At 44.6% G+C, this 21,714-nt stretch overlaps 1 protein-coding gene and 1 long non-coding RNA gene across 3 annotated transcripts in view; one reads left to right on the top strand and one right to left on the bottom strand.

Moving 5' to 3' along the window:
* The window catches only part of LOC113885519, a 56,191-nt gene extending 40,296 nt beyond the window's left edge, over positions 1 to 15,895 (bottom strand). Inside the window, exon 1 of the long non-coding RNA XR_003509241.1 lies at positions 15,201 to 15,895. This is a non-coding gene — a long non-coding RNA (uncharacterized LOC113885519). The remainder of the gene's footprint in view (positions 1 to 15,200) is intronic.
* A 102-nt stretch (positions 15,896 to 15,997) lies between these two features.
* PGBD5 (piggyBac transposable element derived 5) overlaps positions 15,998 to 21,714 on the top strand; it is a 97,834-nt gene continuing 92,117 nt past the window's right edge. For both annotated transcript variants that reach the window (XM_027530575.1, XM_027530574.1), the window contains exon 1: positions 15,998 to 16,338. In XM_027530575.1, the coding sequence (XP_027386376.1) occupies positions 16,005 to 16,338 (334 nt within the window). In that variant the 5' untranslated portion in view covers positions 15,998 to 16,004. The remainder of the gene's footprint in view (positions 16,339 to 21,714) is intronic.

Raw genomic sequence — 21,714 nt, 5'->3', positions numbered from 1 at the left:
CACTGGAGAAGGAAATGACAACCCACTCCAGTATTCTTGCCTGAAAAATTCCATGGACAGAGGAGCCTGGAGGGCTACAGTCCATGGAGTTGCAAAAGTGTTGGATACGATGGAGCAACTAAACAAAAACAACAGTTATTACTCATGATAACAAAATATAATTTGAGATGACTTTAAAACAAAGTCTTACTGCCCAGATACCTAAGATTAATCTGTTTTAGGATAAATTCAGCCAGTTGTCAGTGGGTTTTTTCTGAATCCTTTCTAAATTTTTCAGGATTTTCCCTGGGAAAAACGTTCTCAAGGAAGACAAAGTAGAGAAATCCTCTCTGTTTAAAAGAGAATGAGGTAGTATGAATCCTTCTATAGACTGAATGCTTGTGTTTCGCTAGAATTCCTAAGTTGAAACCTAACACCCAAGGTGATGGTGTTAGGAGGGGGGACTTTTGGGAGGTGCTTGTGTCATGAGGGTGTAGCCTGCCTGCAAAGGATTAGTGTGTTCATAAACAAGAATCTAGAAATATCCCTCACCTTTTCCACCAGTGAGGTTACAGCAAGGAGATGGCCACTATGAAACAGCTGCGAGCCTTCAGACAGACTTGGAATCTGCTGCTACCTTGATCTTGGACTTCCCGGTCTCCAAAACTATCAGCAATATATGTCTGTTGTTTAACCTACCCAATCTGAGCTAAGATAAATCTTGTCTCTTGTGTTTAAAAATAACACAAATAGTAAAAAAACTACATTGTGACCAATGACATGTCATCCCTCCTCTATGAAGCCAAGAGCTTAATTAGGTTTGGACGGCTGAACAGAATTTGATTAAAAACAAACACCAGTGCTCGATTCCTCTTCCTGTTGATTTTCTGCTAGAACAAAAGAAAAGCCCCAGGTCTCTGTTGCCACTGAACAGAAAGAGGCCAAATCCCAAATTAGGAAGCCTCTGGGTCTGTTTCAACTGCAGATGTGTGGAATTACATCAAAGCACTATTGTTCAATTCAAAGTATGAACCCTGCAAGGCTGCAAATACATCTCAGTCCATCAATCGAGGGGCACAAAAAATATGATTTTGCTTCTTTTTAAAAGTGTAAATTTCGGTTTTAAATCCAATTTTGCCAGTTGTCATGGGATCAGCTGTGTCACTCCACTTTCACATGTTTGAAGCCTTAAGCCCCAGGAGCTCAGAATGTGACTGCATTTGGAGACAGGGCCTTTAAAGAGGTGATTAATGTAAAATGGAGTCATTAGGGTGGGTCCTAATCCAATATGATAAGAAGATATTAGGATACAGATAATATAGTCCACAAGACAGTCATCTGATAGCCCAGTGAGAGGATGGCCATGGAACAGCCAAGGAGAGAAACCTCAGAATAAATCAATCCTACTCACACCTTCATCTTAGAATTCTGGCCTCCAGAGCTATGAGAAAATAAATATCTAAGCCACCCAGTCTCTGGTCTTTGTTATGGGAGCCAGAGCAAATAAATACAGCTGTGTTTCAGAAATGGTCTCTTTCAATTTGAGGATTCCCCCTTCCTACCCTAAAATTTGGCTTCAGTTTTGGGGAGCTTGTGTCAGGGCAGGGGGTTCATGACATTTCCCCACTGTGCCTTTACAGACACTGCACAGTTGTTCCCAAGGCTGACTACATAATTTGCAGACACAGTGCATCATGAAAATATTGGCCCTTTCATTCAAAAGCATAAACAGAGCTTCGTTAAAGGTTCAGTTCAGTTCAGTCACTCAGTCATGTCCAACTCTTTGCGACCCCATGGACTGCAGCACGCCAGGCTTCCCAGCCCATCAGCAACTCCCAGAGTCTGCTCAAACTCATGTGCATCGAGTTGGGGATGCCATCCAACCATCTCATCCTCTGTCGTCCCCTTCTCCTCCTGCCTTCAGTCTTTCCTAGCATCAGGGTGTTTTCCAATGAGTCAGTTCTTTGCATCAAGTGGGCAAAGTATTGGAGCTTCAGTTTCAGTATCAGTCCTTCCAATGAATATTCAGGACTGATTTCCTTTAGGATGGAATGGTTTGATATCCTTGCAGTCCAAGGGACTCTCAAGAGTCTTCTCCAACACCACAGTTCAAAAGCATCAATTCTTCGGTGCTCAGCTTTCTTTATGGTCCAACACTCACATCCATACATGACTACCGGAAAAACCATAGCTTTGACTAGATGGACTTTTGTTGACAAAGTAATGTCTCTTCTTTTTATATGCTCTCTAGGTTGGTCATAACTTTTCTTCCAAGGAGCAAGCATCTTTTAATTTCACAGCTGTAGTCACCATCCAAAGTGATTTTGGTTAAAGATACTACTACTAAAATATAAAGCTCCAGTCCTTCATGGTCTCTCCTTGACTTGTTGTGGATGGTGTTTCTTGCTATTTAATGTCATTCTAAATAAATAAAAATTTAATTATTAGCATGAGTTTTACTATTTATCTTTATATTGGGTGACACCAGTTTTAAATCATTTGCATGTGGACTTACAGTTCCTATCTCATACCTGGTAGGTGCACAAGTGTCTTGTTCTCAGAACTGTGGAAATTCTGCATAAGACTAGCTCCATTGTTTTCATTTGATACACACATCTGCTACCAACCCTCCTATCTTCAGCTTGCTGATGGATAAGGAGCAGCTGAATGGTCAGCAACAAGGGGTTGCTTTTCTTTTCTTTTCCTACCAGGTCCCTGTTTTCAGCTTTAGTGGTTGGTTACCATAGTGGCTACCCACTCCAGTATTCTTGGGGCTTCCCTGCTGGCTCAAATGGTAAAGAATATGCCTGCAACATGGGCATCACAGGTTCAAACCCTGGGTCGGAAAGATCCCCTGGAGAAGGGAATGGCTACCCATTTCAGTACTCTTGCCTGGGGAACTCCATGAACAGAGGAGCCTGGTAGGCTTGTCCATGGGGTCTCAAAGAGTCTAACATGACTGTGTGGCTAATACAAACCCCAGAGGAATATCACTAGTGAGAAGTGTGCTTGGTTGTGCGAAGAAGGCCTTTGTCTCCTTTCTGTGTTTAAAGTTCTGGTTTGCAGGCTAAGGGTAGGGAAAGCATGGGTGTTCATAGACATGACTCACTTTGAGTTTCACTGAGCATGGCATGTCCACTTCAATGCTGTGCTCACGGGCAGGGTGACCACTCTGTGCTAATGAGGTAACCGCTGACAAGAACAAGGGCAGTGGCTCACGCATGTGCTCTGCTGTCCCATCCACTTCACTCACAAAATACAAGTTCAAAAATAAAATTACTGAGAATTTCAAGGGACAGCAGAGCACCGAGTCTAGTGCGGCCCCTTCCAAGGGTGGGGCCTTCTGGGGATAGGGTCTTTGGGAGGTGGGGCCATGTGCAATCGCAAGTATTTCCCACTGTGAATTCTAGGCTGCCTCCTCTCTGTTGCCCCTCCCCAAGGACCTTCAGGCTTTGGAGACTAGAGTCAGAACTAAAGAAATATGTTTTACTGCTTTACTGCTTTGGTGGGTTGGTATTTTTCTAATGTTTTCCTAACGCTTTACTGCTACGGTGGTGTTTTTCCAACACATTGACTCTCTTCACTCAGCGTTTTCAGCGCCCTCCCAACCCCCAGGCTTTCTCCTATAATGTGGTGTAAGGCTGGCTTTCTATTGAGTCAAACTGTTTGGTGAATCACCACAAAAGCCTGCCCCTCTTCCATTGTTCAAGAGGGTAGCGCTGCATCTCAAGGTAAATATAAATATATATATATATAGCATATTTACATGTTCATTTACATATATACACAGTACTATGGTGGGTGCACGCTCAGTTGTGTCTGACTCTTTGTGACCCCATGGACTGTAACTCACCAGGCTCTCCCGTCCTTGGTATTTTCCAGGCAAGAATACTGGAGCAGGTTGCAACTTCCTCTTCCAGGGGATCTTCCTGACCCAGGGATTGAACCCATGCCTCTTGTGTCTCCTGCATTGGCAGACAGATTCTTTACCACTTATGCCACCTGGGAAGCCCCATACATATTTCAGCATTTACATATATAAATATAAAATACAAATATTATTTAAAATATGTGTGTGTTCAGTCATGTCTGACTATTTGTGACCTATGGACTGTAACCTGCCAGGCTCCTCTGTTGAAGGGATTTTCCAGGCAAGAATACTGAAATCGGTTGCCATTTCCTCCTCCAGAGGATCTTCCCAACCCAGGGATCGAACCCACATCTCCTGCATCTCCTGAATTGTAGGCAAATTCTTTACCACTTGAGTCATCAGGAAGCTCCATTTAAAATATGATTTTTCCCTCTATTTTGATAAGATGGAATGCATTGCATTCCAGAGATCTTTCTCAACTCCATGATAACAATTTGAGATTGTCTTAATTAGTCCTTATACATCCCCAACTTTCAGATGTTACAGTCAAGGTTCAGTGAAGTCCAATCAGTTGCCTAACATGATACACTCAGTGTATGGCCTCTTGCCTCAGTCTAGAAGTGCAGATGGGTGCTTGGGGTGAGTCTCTGGCCAGGGAGACAAAGCCAGAAGATGAAGGCAGGGGAAGTCTTGACTGGTGTTTCTTCTTGGGCCAAACTTAGGGTCCTTAGAAAGAGCCCTGTTGGTCCTGGCTGGTCAGGAGTCTGAGACCAGAGGTCTCAGCCATGCAGTGTGCAGGCATTCCTTGGAAAAGCTCAAGTTGGTAGGGAGCACTGGCTTCTCCTTCCTGCCAGTGTCCTAGTTGCCCTCCCACATGATACTGTCACTTGTCACATGTTTGCCCAGTTGTCACTCTTACAACAGTATGTTCAGGAAAGGGCCTGAGAAATACATTCAAGCTGCAGAAACACAGCATATGGGCTAACATGTTGATCCATCTTGAGAGCTTTTATTGTGAGAGGCCAAGCGATCTTAGGGCAAATTAATATATTTCAAGAAGCAGCAAAATGACTACAAGAATAACATAAGGACTAGTGATCATTTACTGGTCCAAAAATACTTCTGGGAGTGCTTCTATTAAAAACCTATTTATTTATTTGGCTGTGTAGGGTCTTAGTTGAGGCATGTGGGATCTAGTTTACCAATGAGGGATTGAACCAGGGCCCCCTGCCTTGGGATCATGGGGTCTTAGTCACTGGATCACTAAGGTAGGCCTTCTAGTAGTCCTTCTTAACATTCCCTGCCTCTCATCACTCCTCTTGTTGCCAGTAAACACTATTCAAGTTTTCTGAAAGAAATACAGATGACACAGTACACTGTGTGTGACCCTAAAGCTTAATTCATTTCTGAACAATGATACTGATGGTTTTGAGGATGGATACTTTCCTGGGCAGAGAAAGGAGCTGAGCAGAACATATGAGGCAGCCCTGGATATAAATAATTGAAGCCAGCAGTCACCCCCTCATGCACAGCCACTGTGGTTTAGATACTGCTGCTTATCCCCAAATGGAAGTGGGGTTCAAGAAGGGGACAGTCAAAAAACTTAGTTTGGCCTGGAATTGGATGGTCTGAGTTCTAATTCTGATTCCATCGTGGATAGACTACTTGTATGGCTGTGGAAAATCATCTCTCTTAGCATTAGCTGTGTCTTCCATAGTTATAATCTTTTTACAAGAAATTTTAAGAACTATTCTCTTGGAAACTTTCAAATATACAACATAGTATTATTAACTATTGTCGCCATGCTGTACATCACCTCTCCAGAACGTATTTACTTTATAAATGGAGGTTAGTGTCATTTGACCACCTTCCATCTTTACCTGTTTCACCCACTCCCAACTCCCTGCCTCTGTTCTCTGTCTCTATAAATGCAGGTGCTACTGTTTTTGTTTTTTGTTTTTTTTTTTTTTTTTTGCCTTTTTTGTTTGTTGCTTGTTTTTTTAGGATTCCACATATAAGTGAGATCATACAGTATTTGTCTTTCCCAGTATGACTTATTTCAGTTAGGACTGTGCCTTTGGGATCCATTCATGTTGTTGCAAATGGTAAGATTTCCTTCTTTTTATGGTTGAATAATATTCCATTGTATATATTCAATATGTCTTTTTTGATATAACAAAAATTATTTTGTGACTCAAAGAAACACTCTGTACTGATATTTTGTAAGAAAAATAGAAATAATGTGCTACTTTAAATATTACTGAACATCTAAAGAATGCCTGCCTTATTTTGTGTTAATAAACTGGAATGTACATATAAATGTACATTTAATGTACATTAAAGGGTAAACTATTATTTTTTTAATAAAAAATGAAAATGGTGACCTCACAGGATTTGTCCTGAGGATTAAATTAGATCCTCAGGCAAACCCCTTAGCACAGTTCCTGGCTTACAGAAGGCACACATCAGAGTTGATTATCATTTTTATGGACCTCCATTTTCTTTAGCTTTCTAAAAGAACCAAAGTTATCTCTGAAAAATATCAATGGCTTTGGATGCTATGGGAAAGTGATATCTGTGTTGACCTAATTAGAATGAAGTGAAAAATCCTTCTTGTGTAAAACTTGTTGAAAATCTAAATTCTGTTAGTTCTTCTGCTTTAGCAATTAGAAGAAATGTTAAAGTATTTTTGATAATTGAATCATTCACTGTAACCAAGGGCATTATTAATTTTGACATTAATGCTTACAAAAGATTAGTGCAAATGCAGATAGAGAAGTAATGGGAAGTTGCAGAAAATTCAAAGGGGCCCCTGACAAGAGTGTTTCCCCTTGTAATTCTCTTCTCTTTCTCCTACAATTAGAAGGTACTTGACATTCTACTTAGTTTCAGGTCCGCTGAGTGGTTTTCCAGGTGCCTGGCCTTTTACAGACAGCCTTGTAAGAGCCATCCTCTGATCCTTCTCACTGTAAGAAGCCTGAGGGACAGAGGTGCTTTAACACCAAGTCTACGACAACATCAGTTCAGTTCAGTCATTCAGTCATGTCCGACTCTTTGCGACCCCAAAGACTGCAGCATGCCAGGCCTCTCTGTCCATCATCAACTCCCGGAGTTTACTCAAATTCATGTCCATGGAGTCGGTGATGCCATCCAACCATCGCAACTTCTGTCGTCCCCTTCTCCCCCCACCTTCAATCTTTCCCAGCATCAGGGTCTTTTCCAATGAGTCAGCTCTTCACATCAGGTGGCCAAAGTATTGGAGTTTCAGCTTCAACATCAGTCCTTCCAATGAACACGTAGGATTGATCTCCTTTAGGATGGACTGGTTTGATCTCCTTGCAGTCCAAGGGACTCACAAGAGTCTTCTCCAACACCACAGTTCAGAAGCATCAATTCTTCAGCACTCAGTTTTCTTTATAATCCAACTCTCACATCCATACGTGACTACTGGAAAAACCATAGCCTTGACTAGACAGACCTTTGTTGGCAAAGTAATGTCTCTGCTTTTTAATATGCTGTCTAGGTTGGTCATAGATTTTCTTTCAAGGAGCAAGCGCATCTTTTAATTTCATGGCTAGTCACCATCTTCAGTGATTTTGGAGCCCCCCAAAATAAAGTCTTTCACTGTTTCCCCATATATTTCCCATGAAGTGATGGGACCAGATGCCATGATTTAGTTTTCTGAATGTTGAGCTTTAAGTCAACTTTTTCACTATCCTCTTTCATTTTCATCAAGAGGCTCTTTAGTTCTTCTTCACTTTCTGCCATAAGGGTGGTGTCATTTGTATATCTGAGGTTATTGATATTTCTCCCAGAAATCTTGATTCCAGGCACTGGAGCGGCAGAGTGGTGGCTGCCTGGTGCTGGAGCGGCAAGTGGCAAAGAGGAGATATGCCACGTCCAAGGTCAGAGAAACCCCAATAAGAAGGTAGGCGCTGGGTGAGGGCATCATAGGGCAGACAGCATGAAACCACAATCACAGAAAAGTAACCAATCTAATCACATGGACCACAGCTTTGTCTAACTCAATGAAACTAAGAGCCATGCCGTGTAGGGCCACCCAAGACGGACGGGTAATGGTGGACAGTTCTGACAAAATGAGGTCCACTGGAGAAGGGAATGGCAAATCACTTCAGTATCCTTGCCTTGAGAACCCCTTGAACAGTATGAAAAGGCAAAAAGATAGGACACTGAAAGATGAACTCCCCAGGTCGGTAGGTGCCCAATATGCTACTGGAGATCAGTGGACAGTAACTCCAGAAAGAATGAAGAGACAGAGCAAAAGCAAAAACAACACTCAGTTGTGGATGTGACTGGTGATGGAAGCAAGGTCCGATGCTGTAAAGAGCAATATGGCATAGGAACCTCGAATGTTAGGTCCATGAATCAAGGCAAATTGGAAGTGGTCAAACAGGAGATGGCAAGAGTGAATGTTGACATTTTAGGAATCAGCAAACTAAAATGGACTGGAGTGGGTGAATTTAACTCAGATGACCATTATATCTACTACTGTGGGCAAGAATCCCTTAGGAGAAATGGAGTAGCCATTATAGTCAACAAAAGGGTCTGAAATGCAGTACTTGGATCCAATCTCAAAAATCACAGAATGATCTCTGTTCATTTCCAAGGCAAATCATTCAATATCACAGTAATCCAAGTCTACAAAAAAGTATCACTTCAATAATCCAGACAGAATCTGACCCCCAAATTCCAATTTACACTTTGAGTTGCATCAGTGCCAGCTATAGGTTTGTGAATTTAGCAACACTGAGAAGGTCCGCTCTCTTGCAAGGATCATCGTTCCCTCTTTCTCAACATATCTGAGTTTCTACTACTAAGTGATCTATTATCTTGTGTTAAACACCAACCTCTCACTACAGTTTCTCCTCTAAAAGCAAATGAATTTTAGGCACGGTCTTCATATCAGATCTCTTTCTTTGGTAGAACAGGTGTGTGTGTTTGGGGGGGTGGGGTGGGGTGTTGGATGTGCTAAGAGGGAAAATGTCACCAAGGGAGAAGGGAAAGGACACTAGACAATAGCACAAAACTGTGGAATGGGCTTTGGACTCAACCCTGACTTCATAAGTGACACTATTTTCTAAGAACATGAAAAGTTAATGAGAGAGTTAATTCCTAGGCAGATTGATAAGAAGTCCAGGGTCCCCAAGGAGGAAAAAGAGGTCTGGGGCTCTTGAAGTGGAGATAAGGGTCTGGAATTCTCAAGAAGGAGAAAAGGACAAAATTTTTTTTTTTCTCTACATTCATTGCTGCTAAGTCACTTCAGTCGTGTCCAACTCTGTGTTACCCCAGAGACGGCAGCCCACCAGGCTCCCCCGTCCCTGGGATTCTCCAGGCAAGAACACTGGAGTGGGTTGCCATTTCCTTCTCTAATGCATGAAAGTGAAAAGTGAAAGTGAAGTCACTCAGTCGTGTCCGACTCTTCGCGACCCCATGGACTGCAGCCTACCCAGCTCCTCCGTCCATGGGATTTGCCAGGCAAGAGTACTGGAGTGGGGTGCCATCGCATTCCTTAATCTTAGTCAATTACACAACTCAGTTTAAACTCTGTACTGATTATACAACAACAATGTATCCTGCTTGAGGACAGTTTCCTCTTCCTGAAAATCTCTGGCTAATCCTATTATCTTAAAATGTAAATTATGGGAGTGGGTCTAGTAAGATCTTTACAACCTCCAGACATTCTTTTGATTCATTGCAATAACTAATTAAAAGGTATATAACTCCAATGCTAACACTAACAGGGGGGTACTCTTTCTGTTCTCTTCTGATGTCTATGTCAGAAGCTTTCTCTATCCTTTTATACTTTAATAAAACTTGATTACACAAAAGCTCTGAGAGATCAAGCCCTGTCTCTGGCCCCAGATTGAATTCTTCTCCTCTGGAAGCCAAGAATCCTAATGAAATGTTCAGCAACAACCTTTCACTAACTTCCAGTTTTTTTGTTTTTGTTTTTTCCTTTATTCTAAATGTCTCATGTGTTCATTTGATGAAAAAATTTATTTCAAATAAAAGGGAGGTTGAAATACTAATCAGAGTTGTTTGTGATCCTTTGCAGGGATTTAGCTGCCTTGAATTACTTTGTGGAAATATTAATTATCTAAACCACTTAGAAGAGAAAAAAATTTCCATAATTAAAAAGCCATTTAATTCCTTTTTAATGTCCTTTAATCTTTCTCCAAATTCTCACTTGATAGATTCCAGGTCTATCATTAAAATCATTCTCTTGTGCTGTCACCCTTCACTGTACACACCTTGCAAAATCCCACCTGGGTAAAACCCAATAGTTGTTTGACCCCGTGTCTCTCCTTGGCAGCTGAACATAGCTGGAGAAAAATACAACCATGCTAGCAGGTTTCATGTTAAATTCTCTACCACAAATCCAAGTGTATTTCTCTAGTTGACTGAGTCCCCACTCTTCTGGAGAACTGTTTCACATCTCTTTCCTCAAACCCCTCACCCAGGGATCCTTACCTCTGGCCACACCTTTGAATCACCTGGAAGATGATAAAATGCACCAGTATCCATACCCCACCTCCAGAGATTCTAATTGTGTAGAACAGGGAACCTGGATATGAACGTGCTTTTAAAAATCTCCAGGTGACTCTCATGTACAGTCAGGATTGAGGATCAAGCTAAACACCCTTCTGATGACTGCACTGAGAAAACTGAATCAGTAAAGAAAAAACAGCCACAGATTCCCACCAAATCTACCTGCATGGGGCCTTTACTCCACTTCATTCTGAACTAAGGCCAACACCTCTGCTTCTTCATTCCAGCCCGTCACTATTCAAGCCAACTAGGGCCTTGTTTGTCATCACTCCCTCTCTCACCAGCATCTCTCTTGTATTCTTTCTGCTGAATCATGCCCACCACTATTCAAACATCTCTTGATTTTAAGAAATCTCTTCTCCAGTCCCCAAAAGCCACCTCGGTCACTTCCCTTTTCTCTGCAGTAAAATTCCTCCTCAAAATTGGTCTTTTCTCAATACACAAATTTCTTTTCCCATTTTCTAAAATCCACTCCAATCACAGTTTCACCCTCCCCCGCTCCACCCCTCCATTGTCAAACCCAGTGGTTAATTCTCAGCCTTCATCTTACTAGATCTCTCAGCAGCATTTGGTCATTATTTCTTCTTTGGAATACATGTTTACCCTCTAAAACTTTGCTGTGTCTCCGTTTTCTGAATTCTCAGTCTCCTTTGATGGTTTCTTCTCATTTCCCTCGTGTCTAAATATGAGTGTGCTCTCAGACTTTCTAATCCTTGGGTGATCTCGTCCATCTACCATCTACCTGCTGATGATGCCAACATTTACCTCCAATCCAGACCTGATCCTTGAACTCGATTCTTCTCTTAAACTGCCTACTTTCCAGATCCACTTAGATATGTTAAATCCAACATGTTCACAACCAAGTTCTTATTTTTTTTTTTTCTCTAATCCTAGTGCTCTTGCAGTAGCTCAAGCAAAAAACTATGGAATCATTCTTGACCCATCTTTTTCTTTTTTTTTAATATAAATTTATTTATTTTAATGGGAGGTTAATTACTTTACAATATTGTATTGGTTTTGCCATACATCAACATGAATCCGCCACAGGTATACACGTGTTCCCCATCCCGAACCCCTCTCCCTCCTCCCTCCCCATACCATCCCTCTGGGTCATCCCAGTGCACCAGCCCCAAGCAACCAGTATCATGCATCGAACTTGGACTGGTGATTCATTTCATATATGATATTATACATGTTTCAATGCCATTCTCCCAAATCATCCCACCCTCTCCCTCTCCCACAGAGTCCAAAAGACTGTTCTATACGTCGGTGTCTCTTTTGCTGTCTCACATACAGGGTTATCTTTTTCACTGTCCACTTTTGACTCTTTTGTAAAAGCTGTGGGTTCTACCTCTAAAATATATTCTCAAGCTGATCAGTTCTCATCACCTCCATCACTACCATTCTGGTCCAAACACCCCTTTCTACTGGTCTTTAGGATTCCATCCTTGCTGTGCTCCTGTTTATTTCCCACTCGGCAGCTAGAGTGATCTATCTAAAACACAAGTCAGATCTTGTTATTTCTCTGCTTTCAGCTCTCCAGTGGCTCCCCACTTCACTCAAAATAAAATCCAGTCTTACAAGATTTAACAGCCAACTTCCTCTCCGATTTCATCTCCTACACTCTGCCTCAGCTGCACCAGCCTCCTTAGTGTTAATTGAGTATAGTTAGTGTGCACCCACCTTGGGGGTTTGCACTTGTATCCTCTTCCTGCATGCACTGGACTTGCTCTTAAGGATCTGCCCAATGTCTTCTTATCAGAGCAATGTCCTCTGACCATACACACACACACACCCCACCACACACACACACACACACACACCAATTCCACCACAATCATCACAATCACCATAATGACTGTCCATCTACTACCCTTTATCAACAAGTGATATATTACATGTTTATTTGTTTCTCTTCTCCCCTTCTATTTGAATGTACAAACTTTTTGGCCAACCCAATGTGTGTGTGTGTGGTGGGGGGGAGCGGGCAGTGGTTAGTCTCTCAGTCATGTCTGAGTCTTTGAGACGCCATGGACTGTAGCCCACTAGGCTTCTCTGTTCATGGAATTTTCCAGGCAAGAATACTGGAGTATGTGTGTTAGTTGCTCAGTTGTGTCTGACTCTGTAACCACATGGACTGTAGCCCACCAGGCTCCTCTGTCCGTGGAATTCTCCAGGCCAGAATACTGGAGTGAGTAGCCTTTCCCTTCTCCAGGGGATCTTCCCAACCCAGGGATTGAACCCAGGTCTCCCGCATTGCAGGCGGATTCTTTACCAGCTGAGCTACAAGGGAAGTCCCTAGCAAGATGAAGTTTTAGGAAAATGCTAATCCATTATTTTACCATATTTTTATGTGTTCATTAGAGTGATACATGATAAAAATATGTATCTGTGTTTAGATTTGATAATCTAAACAGTTGTCAACTCTTTTTTTCCAATATGTTTAAATTTAAATTATTAGAGAAAAGGAAACATTGTATCATAGTTTAAATGGTAGTATTTTTTCTTTTGTAGAGATACATACAACAAAATTGTACTATGCCATGAAAGGAGAAATACAGCTATTAGCCCCAGGTACCTAAAAGTATAAACCCCTGGTTTAACAAATCAAATCCTAAGGAATCTACTACACAAATGAATTGCTTTTGCAATTTGGAGCTCACTGAGAAGACTATAAACCAAAAGCTCAATATTAACCTAAAATTACTTAATTATATTATGAAGCTATATCACTTGGAAGATGTTTTCAAATGACTCCAAATTAAAAGATCTTAGTGTAATGTTGGTTTTGTAATTATCCTCACAAATACATTAATTATAAAAGTGAATGATGTGGAATCATCATGGTAGCATCAACTAGGAAGTTGCCAGGTAGATGGGGAAGCTTTTTTGCCTTTTATTTTCCAGTTGTTTTCCTCCATTTCCTCTCTTCCCTCTACAATGAGAAGCAGCCACCTGTCTTAAAAGGTTGGAATATTTATACTTTTCTTGGTCTTTACTTAACTGGGTTAAACAATGTAACATGCTAAACAGTGATTCTAAACTGGAGTAGTCCTCTAATTTTTATTTGACAAGCTTTGGGGTAACAGTTTGATTTCCCAGTCTTTTGTGACCATGTAATCCTCTTCCATTGTCATGTGCTGTGTGAGCTACAAGCACTTTGAGCCTAGGAAGCACAAAGGCTCCTTGGGATTAGCTCCATACAAACGCAGATTAAGGACAGTAGAAGACTGTGTCCATGCTTGTAACTGTCATTGCTCAGTTTTGTGCTTCCTGTGGGCAGCAAAGCAATTTATTGTTTTAAAAACACACAAGTTACCTTAGCTGCTGACTTTTTCATTGGCTACCTGAAGAAGAGAAGAAACTCTTTCCTATAGAGTATGCCTCTCTGGATCCCATTCAATTATTTTTAACTGTGCTGTGCTTAGTCGCTCAGTTGTGTCTGACTTTTTGTGACCCCCATGGACTGTAGCCCACCAGGTTCCGCTGTCCATAGGGATTCTCCAGGCAAGAGCACTGGAGTGGGTTGTCATGCCCTCCTCAAGGGGATCTTCCCAACCCAGGGATCGAACCCAGGTCTCCCACACTGCAGGCAGATTCTTAACTGTCTGAGCCACCAGAGAAGCCCTGAAGAAGAGAAGAAACTCTTCCCTATAGAATCCAACTCTCTGGATCTCATTCTATTATTTTTAACAGATAACATGAAATCTTGCAGGAGTCTTAGACAATTTCTAATTTCAGAATTTGCACGTGAAGTATGGAGTCTTATTTTGCTCCCTGCACCTTCAGTCTATGTTTCACATGACCCTTTGTGGTAAGCATGAGAAACTGTACATACCCTCTTCAAACGTTTTGGCTGGTTGGCACAGTACGTAGATATGCTGGAAATTATTTCTTTTCTGTGGCATAATTCTTCTAAGGAAGTTGAAAGAATCAATCATGTAGCAAACAATGTGATGTGAATCCCTTCCTTTTTAATATATTGTCTTTTGGTGATTATCATGAATTTCTGCCTATACAGTGGCTCTGGTTTGGGAAGAGGAATCTTGGGGACTGGGATGAGAGGTCAAGAATGGAATTGCCTGCCTGTTGGTGGCAGAATGGTCCCCACGTTTTCATTCTTTATGCATTCTTATAAATAGCAACATGCCTTTCCATTTTGTATAATTATTTAGTTAATACCCAGTTGGGTTTGTAAGCCCTGACATTGCCATGGGTTTATTTTATTTCAGAGCAATAGTGACTTTATGGACCAATTACCATCAATGTGACTTATTGCACTATTTGTGGGAGGCAGAGGGGAGCAAGAAAACAAGACAGAATGATCATATGTACCACTATCAACAGGATGACAGCCACACACTCCTGCCCAAGGAAAAGGGGCAGTTGGAATCTTTCTGTTCTATTTATCAAAGCACTTATGTCCAGGTGATTGTGCTACATTTTAACAGATGATTGTGTTTCAAATGTGTGAGGTAAGGAGACACTGAAATAGTGTTGTTAGAATAATCAATATGTTGGTTATTTTTATTTAAAAGATGTCAAATGTGAAGAACGATGACGAATGACTGTCTACCTAACTCCAGATGCTGCCACTCTCAAATTACAGGGATGTTAAAAGGAGACTGAGTGAGCATCTGACCTCAGAAATGGACCGGTGAGGCTGGCTCCTAATTGGAACAAGGTTCCCTGAAGCCAGACAGCCCTGTATTTATAAGAGCAAGCGGCGCAGCCCACCGTGACCCATGGGTAGCAGCCAGGAAACTGACTCTTCGCCTACCTGGAGCGTTTCCGTAGCGCCTGATTCAGAACCAATGGGACGGACAGCTCCCTGGCGCCCGCCTCAAGGCGCGGACTGCGGAAGGGAACCAGAGCGCGGAGGGTCCGCGCACCGTCAGCAGGATTGAGCGGCGGAAGAGCACACTGCGTCTCTCTTCCACCTTTTGGTTCCTCCCTTCCCCTCAGAGGGCAGCGAGAGGCCTGTGGTGGCTGTCCCGGGAGGCGAGTCCCTACAAGCGAGGGGACCGGCCGTAGCCGCAGCCGTCCTCCCCCCGGACTCACCGCCTCTGCCCGCTAGCAGTGCTAGATCGCAACACCGCGCCCAGCCTCGGCGGGGCGGACGGGTGGGCGTCCCTGGCGCAAGACCCGCCCAGCCCCTCCCGCCCCGTCCGGGCCTGGCTCCCGATTGGCAGGCAGGCTAGAAGTGCGAGGAGGCGGGGCCCGCCTCTGTCGGCTCGCGCCCGGGAAGGTCGGCAGGGGAGCGCAGGGTGCCGCTGGGAGGGCGCGCGGGTACGCGGCGGGCGCCTAGGAGACGCAGCGGCGGTTGGAGCGGTGGCGCTTGGTCCGGGCCGCAACCCCTGCCTCCCGCCGCGGCCCGCAGTCCGCGGCGCCCGAGCTCCGAGGCGTTTTCCCGGGCGCTGGGCCCGCGGCGGCCAAGACGGCGGGCCGGCCGGGCGCGGGGCGGCGGGCACTGTGCTGCGGGCTGCGGTGGTGGGGGACGGCGGGCCGCGGCGCGGGCCCCGGGCCCGGCGCGTGCGGCTGGGAGGCGCTGTGGGGGGCTGGCGCGCGGGCGGCGGCCGGGGCCATGGCCGAGAGCGGCGGGGCCGCGCGGAGGAGGGCGCCGGCGCTGCTCGAGGCGGCCCGCGCGCGCTACGAGAGCCTGCACATCTCGGACGACGTGTTTGGCGAATCGGGCCCTGACAGCGGCGGGAATCCCTTCTACAGCACGTCGGCCGCCTCGCGCTCCTCCTCGGCTGCCTCCTCGGACGACGAACCCGAGCGCCCCGGCCCCGCGCGGGGCCCCGGCTCCCCGGCGCCTGGCGCCCCCGCCGCGCAGGAGTCGGAGGAGGACGAGGCTGGCGCGGGCTGGAGCTCCACACTGCGGGACCGCCCGCCCCCGCGCTTCGAAGACACTGGCGGTAAGGCGCGGCCCGGGGGAGGCCAGGCTGCCCCGGCGCGAGAATTCCAGATGCTCCGCCCGCCGGCTTGCGGGTGGCAGCTGTGCGTTTCAGGAAACACACGAGGCTGCAGGAGCAGGGCTCTAAAGTGCGAGCGAGGCTGCGTGCGGGGGCTCCGCCGACTCTTCGTGGGTGGACAGGAAGAGGCGAGGCCGCGGCAGCACTTTGCGGCTGGCGAGGACGTGGGTTGGGGGGTGCTTCCCTCACTTGCTAGAAGGTGTCCCCGCGTCCTGCAACGGAAGCCAATCACACCTGTAGGGTCTCTCCTTAGGGGTGAGTTAGACTTTACTAGTTGAAGGAATACTGGAAACCTGACGTGTCTTGGGACTGGGGGAGTCATTTTGTATTGGCTGGCTCCAGAGCAAGCTTACCCAGATGCTAGGTGTGGGGCAGGTAGCCGATGGAGCGAAGCTGAAAGGTTACCAGTGGCGTCTTCACTGGACTTTAGTTTTCTTCAGTTAATCAGAGAAACTTTCCGTGTCTTGCCATTCAGGATCTCTTGTGAAAAACAGGGAAGAGTGAAATGATCAGTTTAGCAGCGTTAAGGCACTTGCTTCAACAGAAGGAGCTTTCACGTGTTTCCTGCTTATTGCTATGGTCATAGACCAGCTGGAGAAGGTCGGAGAAAGGCTGGCAGCTCTGCTGCCTGAGATCCTCTTTGCTGCCTCCTTTTGGGGAGTTGGTTTTAAAATATCTCCACTTTCCCTTCAGAAGCTCAGCAGCCTCTGTCCTCTCTGGGAGGTGGAGGCCCGGCGTTCCCACTTGTCCTCTGATGCTTTTGTTCTTGCTCTGCGGCCTTCTTGGTCTTCTGTGGCAGTCCCTTGTTTCTGCACACTATTTTTATGGATGGACTTTGCAGCTTGTAATGTTGATGACCAGGGAGTGGCTGCAGTGGGCTTGATGCTGGGCGTTATGCAACTTTTCCTGCCGCTTTCCCTGATGATTGTTCAACCAGTGGGGAACACAGCACATAGGAGGACAGGCTCGAGGGACTCCCGGCTGGTCCTGAACTGGGTGGGATAAGGTATCACGCTGCAGCCTGCTGGTAGGGCTGGCTGGCTTCTCAGCAGGGAGGTCTGCAAACCTTAAGCAGGCTGGCTGCAGTGTGAATTTACTAAGCTACAGCTGGGCTTCCAGAGTCCAAGTTAGCTATACGGTGTTTGGGGTGGGTCAGTTTAAAAGCATCTTCTTATCTGGGCTTTGATTAAGAGTTTGGGAGTTTTCAGTCACATCACTCTGTATAATCCTTTTCCACCCCTATATTTTCCAAAGTGCCATACCTTCTTCCAGCCCCAGACAACTGATTTCCTGTTGGCTCTTAAGAATTGTACCTGCCCAGAGCCCTGATTTGACAGGCCATATGCTGTAATGTCTGTGATCCAGTTTTTGATCTCAGAACACCTGAGATATATGTCTGCTTGAGCGGATTATAGCGTTCTGTATTGGGGAAAATAGGGAAGTTAAGTTAAGCCTGGTTATGAATAAGATTTGTGAGGGCTGGTTTGAGAAGGTTGACATTTTTAAAGCAATATTATGTTTTTTAGTGATAGTGATAGTGAAGTAGTTCAGTCATGTCTGACTCTTTGCGACCCCATGGACAGTAGCCAACCAAGCTCCTCCGTCCATGGGATTTTCCAGGCGAGAATACTGGAGTGGGTTCTTAGTAACCTATAAATGGGAGAAATTCTGCAGCAGAGCAATTTACCACTGCAGCAGTTAAACGGTCATGAAGAGCAGTTGGTGTTAGGTTTAAATTCTGTTTCCTTCAGATGTCTACTGAGTTCACACCTAGATCTGAGAATCGCAGTCAAGCACTTTAACCAGACATTAGTGGTTATTTGCGGAGAAGGCGATGGCACCCCACTCCAGCACTCTCGCCTGGAAAATCCCGTGGACGGAGGAGCCTGGTAGGCTGCAGTCCATGGGGTCACTAGGAGTCAGACACGACTGAGTGACTTCACTTTCACTTTTCACTTTCATGCATTGGAGAAGGAAATGGCAACCCACTCCAGTATTCTTGCCTGGAGAATCCTGGGGACCGAGGAGCCTGGTCTATGGGGTCACACAGAGTCGGACACGACTGAAGTGACTTAGCAGCAGCAGCAGCAGTGGTTATTTGATGCTATTTATACCTAGTTTTGTTTTCCTATTTTGTGTAGGAGCGCAGCTCTATTTCAGAATTTTCTTTCTTTTTGCAGCACTTCTCCCTGAGGGAAATTTGGGTGGTGGTAGAGGGATGAGGTTGATGGTTTATTATGCAAGAATTCAGGTTCCCTAAAACAATGGAAATGATTTATGGGGGCTGAAAATAGATGCAGAAATATGCTGCTGGTCAGAAAAAATCCCTGTGTCTTAGTGGTATGGAAACAGATGTGTGTTAAGAGGCTTGAGAGCTGCACCCAGGTCACCCTGAGAGCAAAGAGGGTCAACCTGTGAAGTTTACCAAGTCCAATAGATAAGACCCTCCAGCCAGAGTGTGTTCCCCAAGTCCAGGAATGCAAGCTGCATTTCCCTGCATCTTTGGTTCCCAGTTTATTGATGGGTCTCACTGGGTTGATCTGGTGGGAAGAGGACCAAGCAAGAAGGTGACATTTTGATTTGTAATCAGCGCTCATCAGAGAAAACCCCTAATAGAAATTGCTGTTGTTGCTAGACTCAGATGAGGAAAGCAGAGGATTCTAGACTCATGGAACAGGTTTCCTGCTTGCCTCCTGCTATAAAAACAAACAAACAAAACAATACATGTATGGAAATAGCATATACGCATGTGATTGTCTTAATTGTAAATGTATATCGCTTGTGCTGAGTGTGGTTTCTTCTATCAGAAGGAAATTATGACCGATGTCTGGTGACCCTCTTGATAACCTAGAACCCTTTTCAGAGAGTCCCTGTGTAGGAGAGAGAGACACTGGGCACCATTGTGCTTTTCATCTGCATTCAAAGCTGCCTTTGGCCCCATGGAAGGAGAGCACACAGTAGGGAGACTGAGGTTGCAGAGTGAGGAGGTGGTGGGAGCATTGTGTTGTTAAGGTTGAGACTCCTAACTGCCCTTCAAGCTGTTCTGGTTTCCTCAGCCTCCTCCTTCTGTTTTTTACCCAGTGTATTTAGCTTCCTGGATCAGGCTCCCTAGAAGTGCAGCTGGCACTTATGGGAGGGAAGGTCCTCTCCCTCACACCCCCTTCTCTTCTTTCCCCTCTTCCTGGATCCCCCTGGGATGAGATTTAAATACAAGGACTCCCTCCATTTGCTGCGCTGGCTGGCTGACAGGCTTTTAACCCCTGTGTGGATGGAAGGTCAGCCTGGGAGCAGAAAGTGGTTACTGGGGGCTCAAGCCCCTATCCTTGCAGGGCACCTCTCCCCCAAGACAGTCCCTGTCAAGCTCTCAGCCTCATCTGCCTACTGTGGAAACAACCAACATAGCATGCAGACTCACTCTTTGGAAGCAGCGTGAAATTCAGCTGCTTTGGGGCTCCTGCCCTTTCTGAGCAGTCTGGTAATTTGTTCTCTCTGACAAGGCAGAGGAACGGGCAGATCCACAGACACTCAAGACCCTTCTGTTCAGCTTTGTGGGTCCTTTGTTGTGGCAGGCTGGGGTCTGAGCTTGCTCTTTCCATAAGAGGTTGGACTTCACAGGAGTTTTCTTCCCATGTACCATGTTAGCCACCATCAGTCATCACTCAGTGGGGAGGTATGACCTTGAGAAGCTAGGGAGGAACATATTGCCTTGAAAATCAACACTGTGAAATGTCTTATCTCTTGAGTTTGTTCTTGGTTTATTTGGTTTAGAATCTTTTTGACTAACAAGGAAGAGAAGCATCTTTTTCTTAAAACCAGAATTAAACCAATACCTTCTACTGTAATGGAATTTGTGAGCTAAGATCCTGGACCCCTCTCTCCGGTGTCAGGTAAGCATCTACTCCCACCTTTAGCTCTGTAGCTCCAGGAGGAGCTCAGATCATGGTAAGCTGTGAGATAAATCACATGCAATCCTACCTAATACTGAAGGGTGTTCCCAGTCACAGAATTCAGAGAAGGGAGCTTTGTGGGAGAGATGTTTTGCTCTTTTTCCAGGAGCCTTTTCCTGTGATGGGAAAACTTGAGCTCACGATGAGGATAATAACACACAGTGTGCATCTATAACTCGCTTTATCATGCAGTATTGCACTGAAGAATCTTCACAGGTACTCTGTGTGGGAGAAGTTCTCTTCTGCACTTTTCAGAGAAAGAGATTGGTCTTTTCTGCCAGAGTCTTGGGGGTAATAAGATTACCTTGGCTAAGTGATCAGCACCATCTAAGTACTCAGACTTGATAATTCAGGAAAGGTAGTGAGTTGTTTTGTTTTTAATCTAGACTTTTTTCCAGTAAAAAAAAATTTATATTTATTTTCATGTTTATGCATGGATGTACTATTTGCTTTTTTGGAAGCATATATAGTTCTAGGAGGCTTAATGCAGGTATGGATTTGTGTAACCAGTCCCACCATTGAGGAATGAAACAGAAGAGCTAGGATTTTATCTCACTTCTAATTTAACCCCTGCGCCCCTGAGCCATTGTCAAGGGAGGTCAGAGCTCCTCTGCATGGAGCAGGGCTTTGGACACACCAGCCCCTGGGAGTATAATGTGGTCTACTAAGTCTTAAAGTCTAAAACTCACCCTTATTTTTAAAGAGCTGTGATTGTGTATTTTTTTCTTATTATATGTAATATATGTTCATTTTAGGAAGAAACGAAAAAAAATGATAAAACTTAAAAATCCCATAATCTCCTATTACTCAGAGATAATCACAGTTATCACTTTGAATGTATCCTTCATATATCTTAAGTTATGTGTTATTGGGTGACCTGCTTTTTAATTCTAAGTAATATATTGTAAACATTTTCCATTTAAATTATAAAATGTGTTTTTTAAAGAATCTGTTCCCTTTCAGTGGGTATTGGGCTCATTGCCCCTCTCCCTTGTGTTTACAAATATTCATTTGTACTTTTTATGCTGTGATAAATACTCTTGAAGTTTAAGTTTGTATGCACACTTTTAATATATTCCTCAGCATAAAATGATCAAAACCGAATTGAATGAGGATTTTTGTACATTTTAACTTTTTTTTTAATATTTGTGAAACAGCCTTCTGGAAATGCACCTATTTAGACTCTGATCAGCAGTGTACCAGGAAGTCTGTTAGAAAGTCTGGTTTCTAAGGCAGCAAATCAGTGTGTAATTCCTGCTGGCAGTGTGGTCCTGAGTGAGTGTTCCCTGTGATAAAGCTCACTGAGGTGTGATACACACAGCACGAGTCATGCGCAGCACGACCGTACAGCCCCCCAGGCCCAGGGAAAGAG

The sequence above is a fragment of the Bos indicus x Bos taurus genome, chromosome 28, assembly GCF_003369695.1.
Source record: "Bos indicus x Bos taurus breed Angus x Brahman F1 hybrid chromosome 28, Bos_hybrid_MaternalHap_v2.0, whole genome shotgun sequence".
Lineage (NCBI taxonomy): Eukaryota > Metazoa > Chordata > Mammalia > Artiodactyla > Bovidae > Bos > Bos indicus x Bos taurus.
The sequence above is the reverse complement of the archived record's forward strand: the minus strand, read 5'-3'. Positions and strand labels throughout refer to the sequence as shown.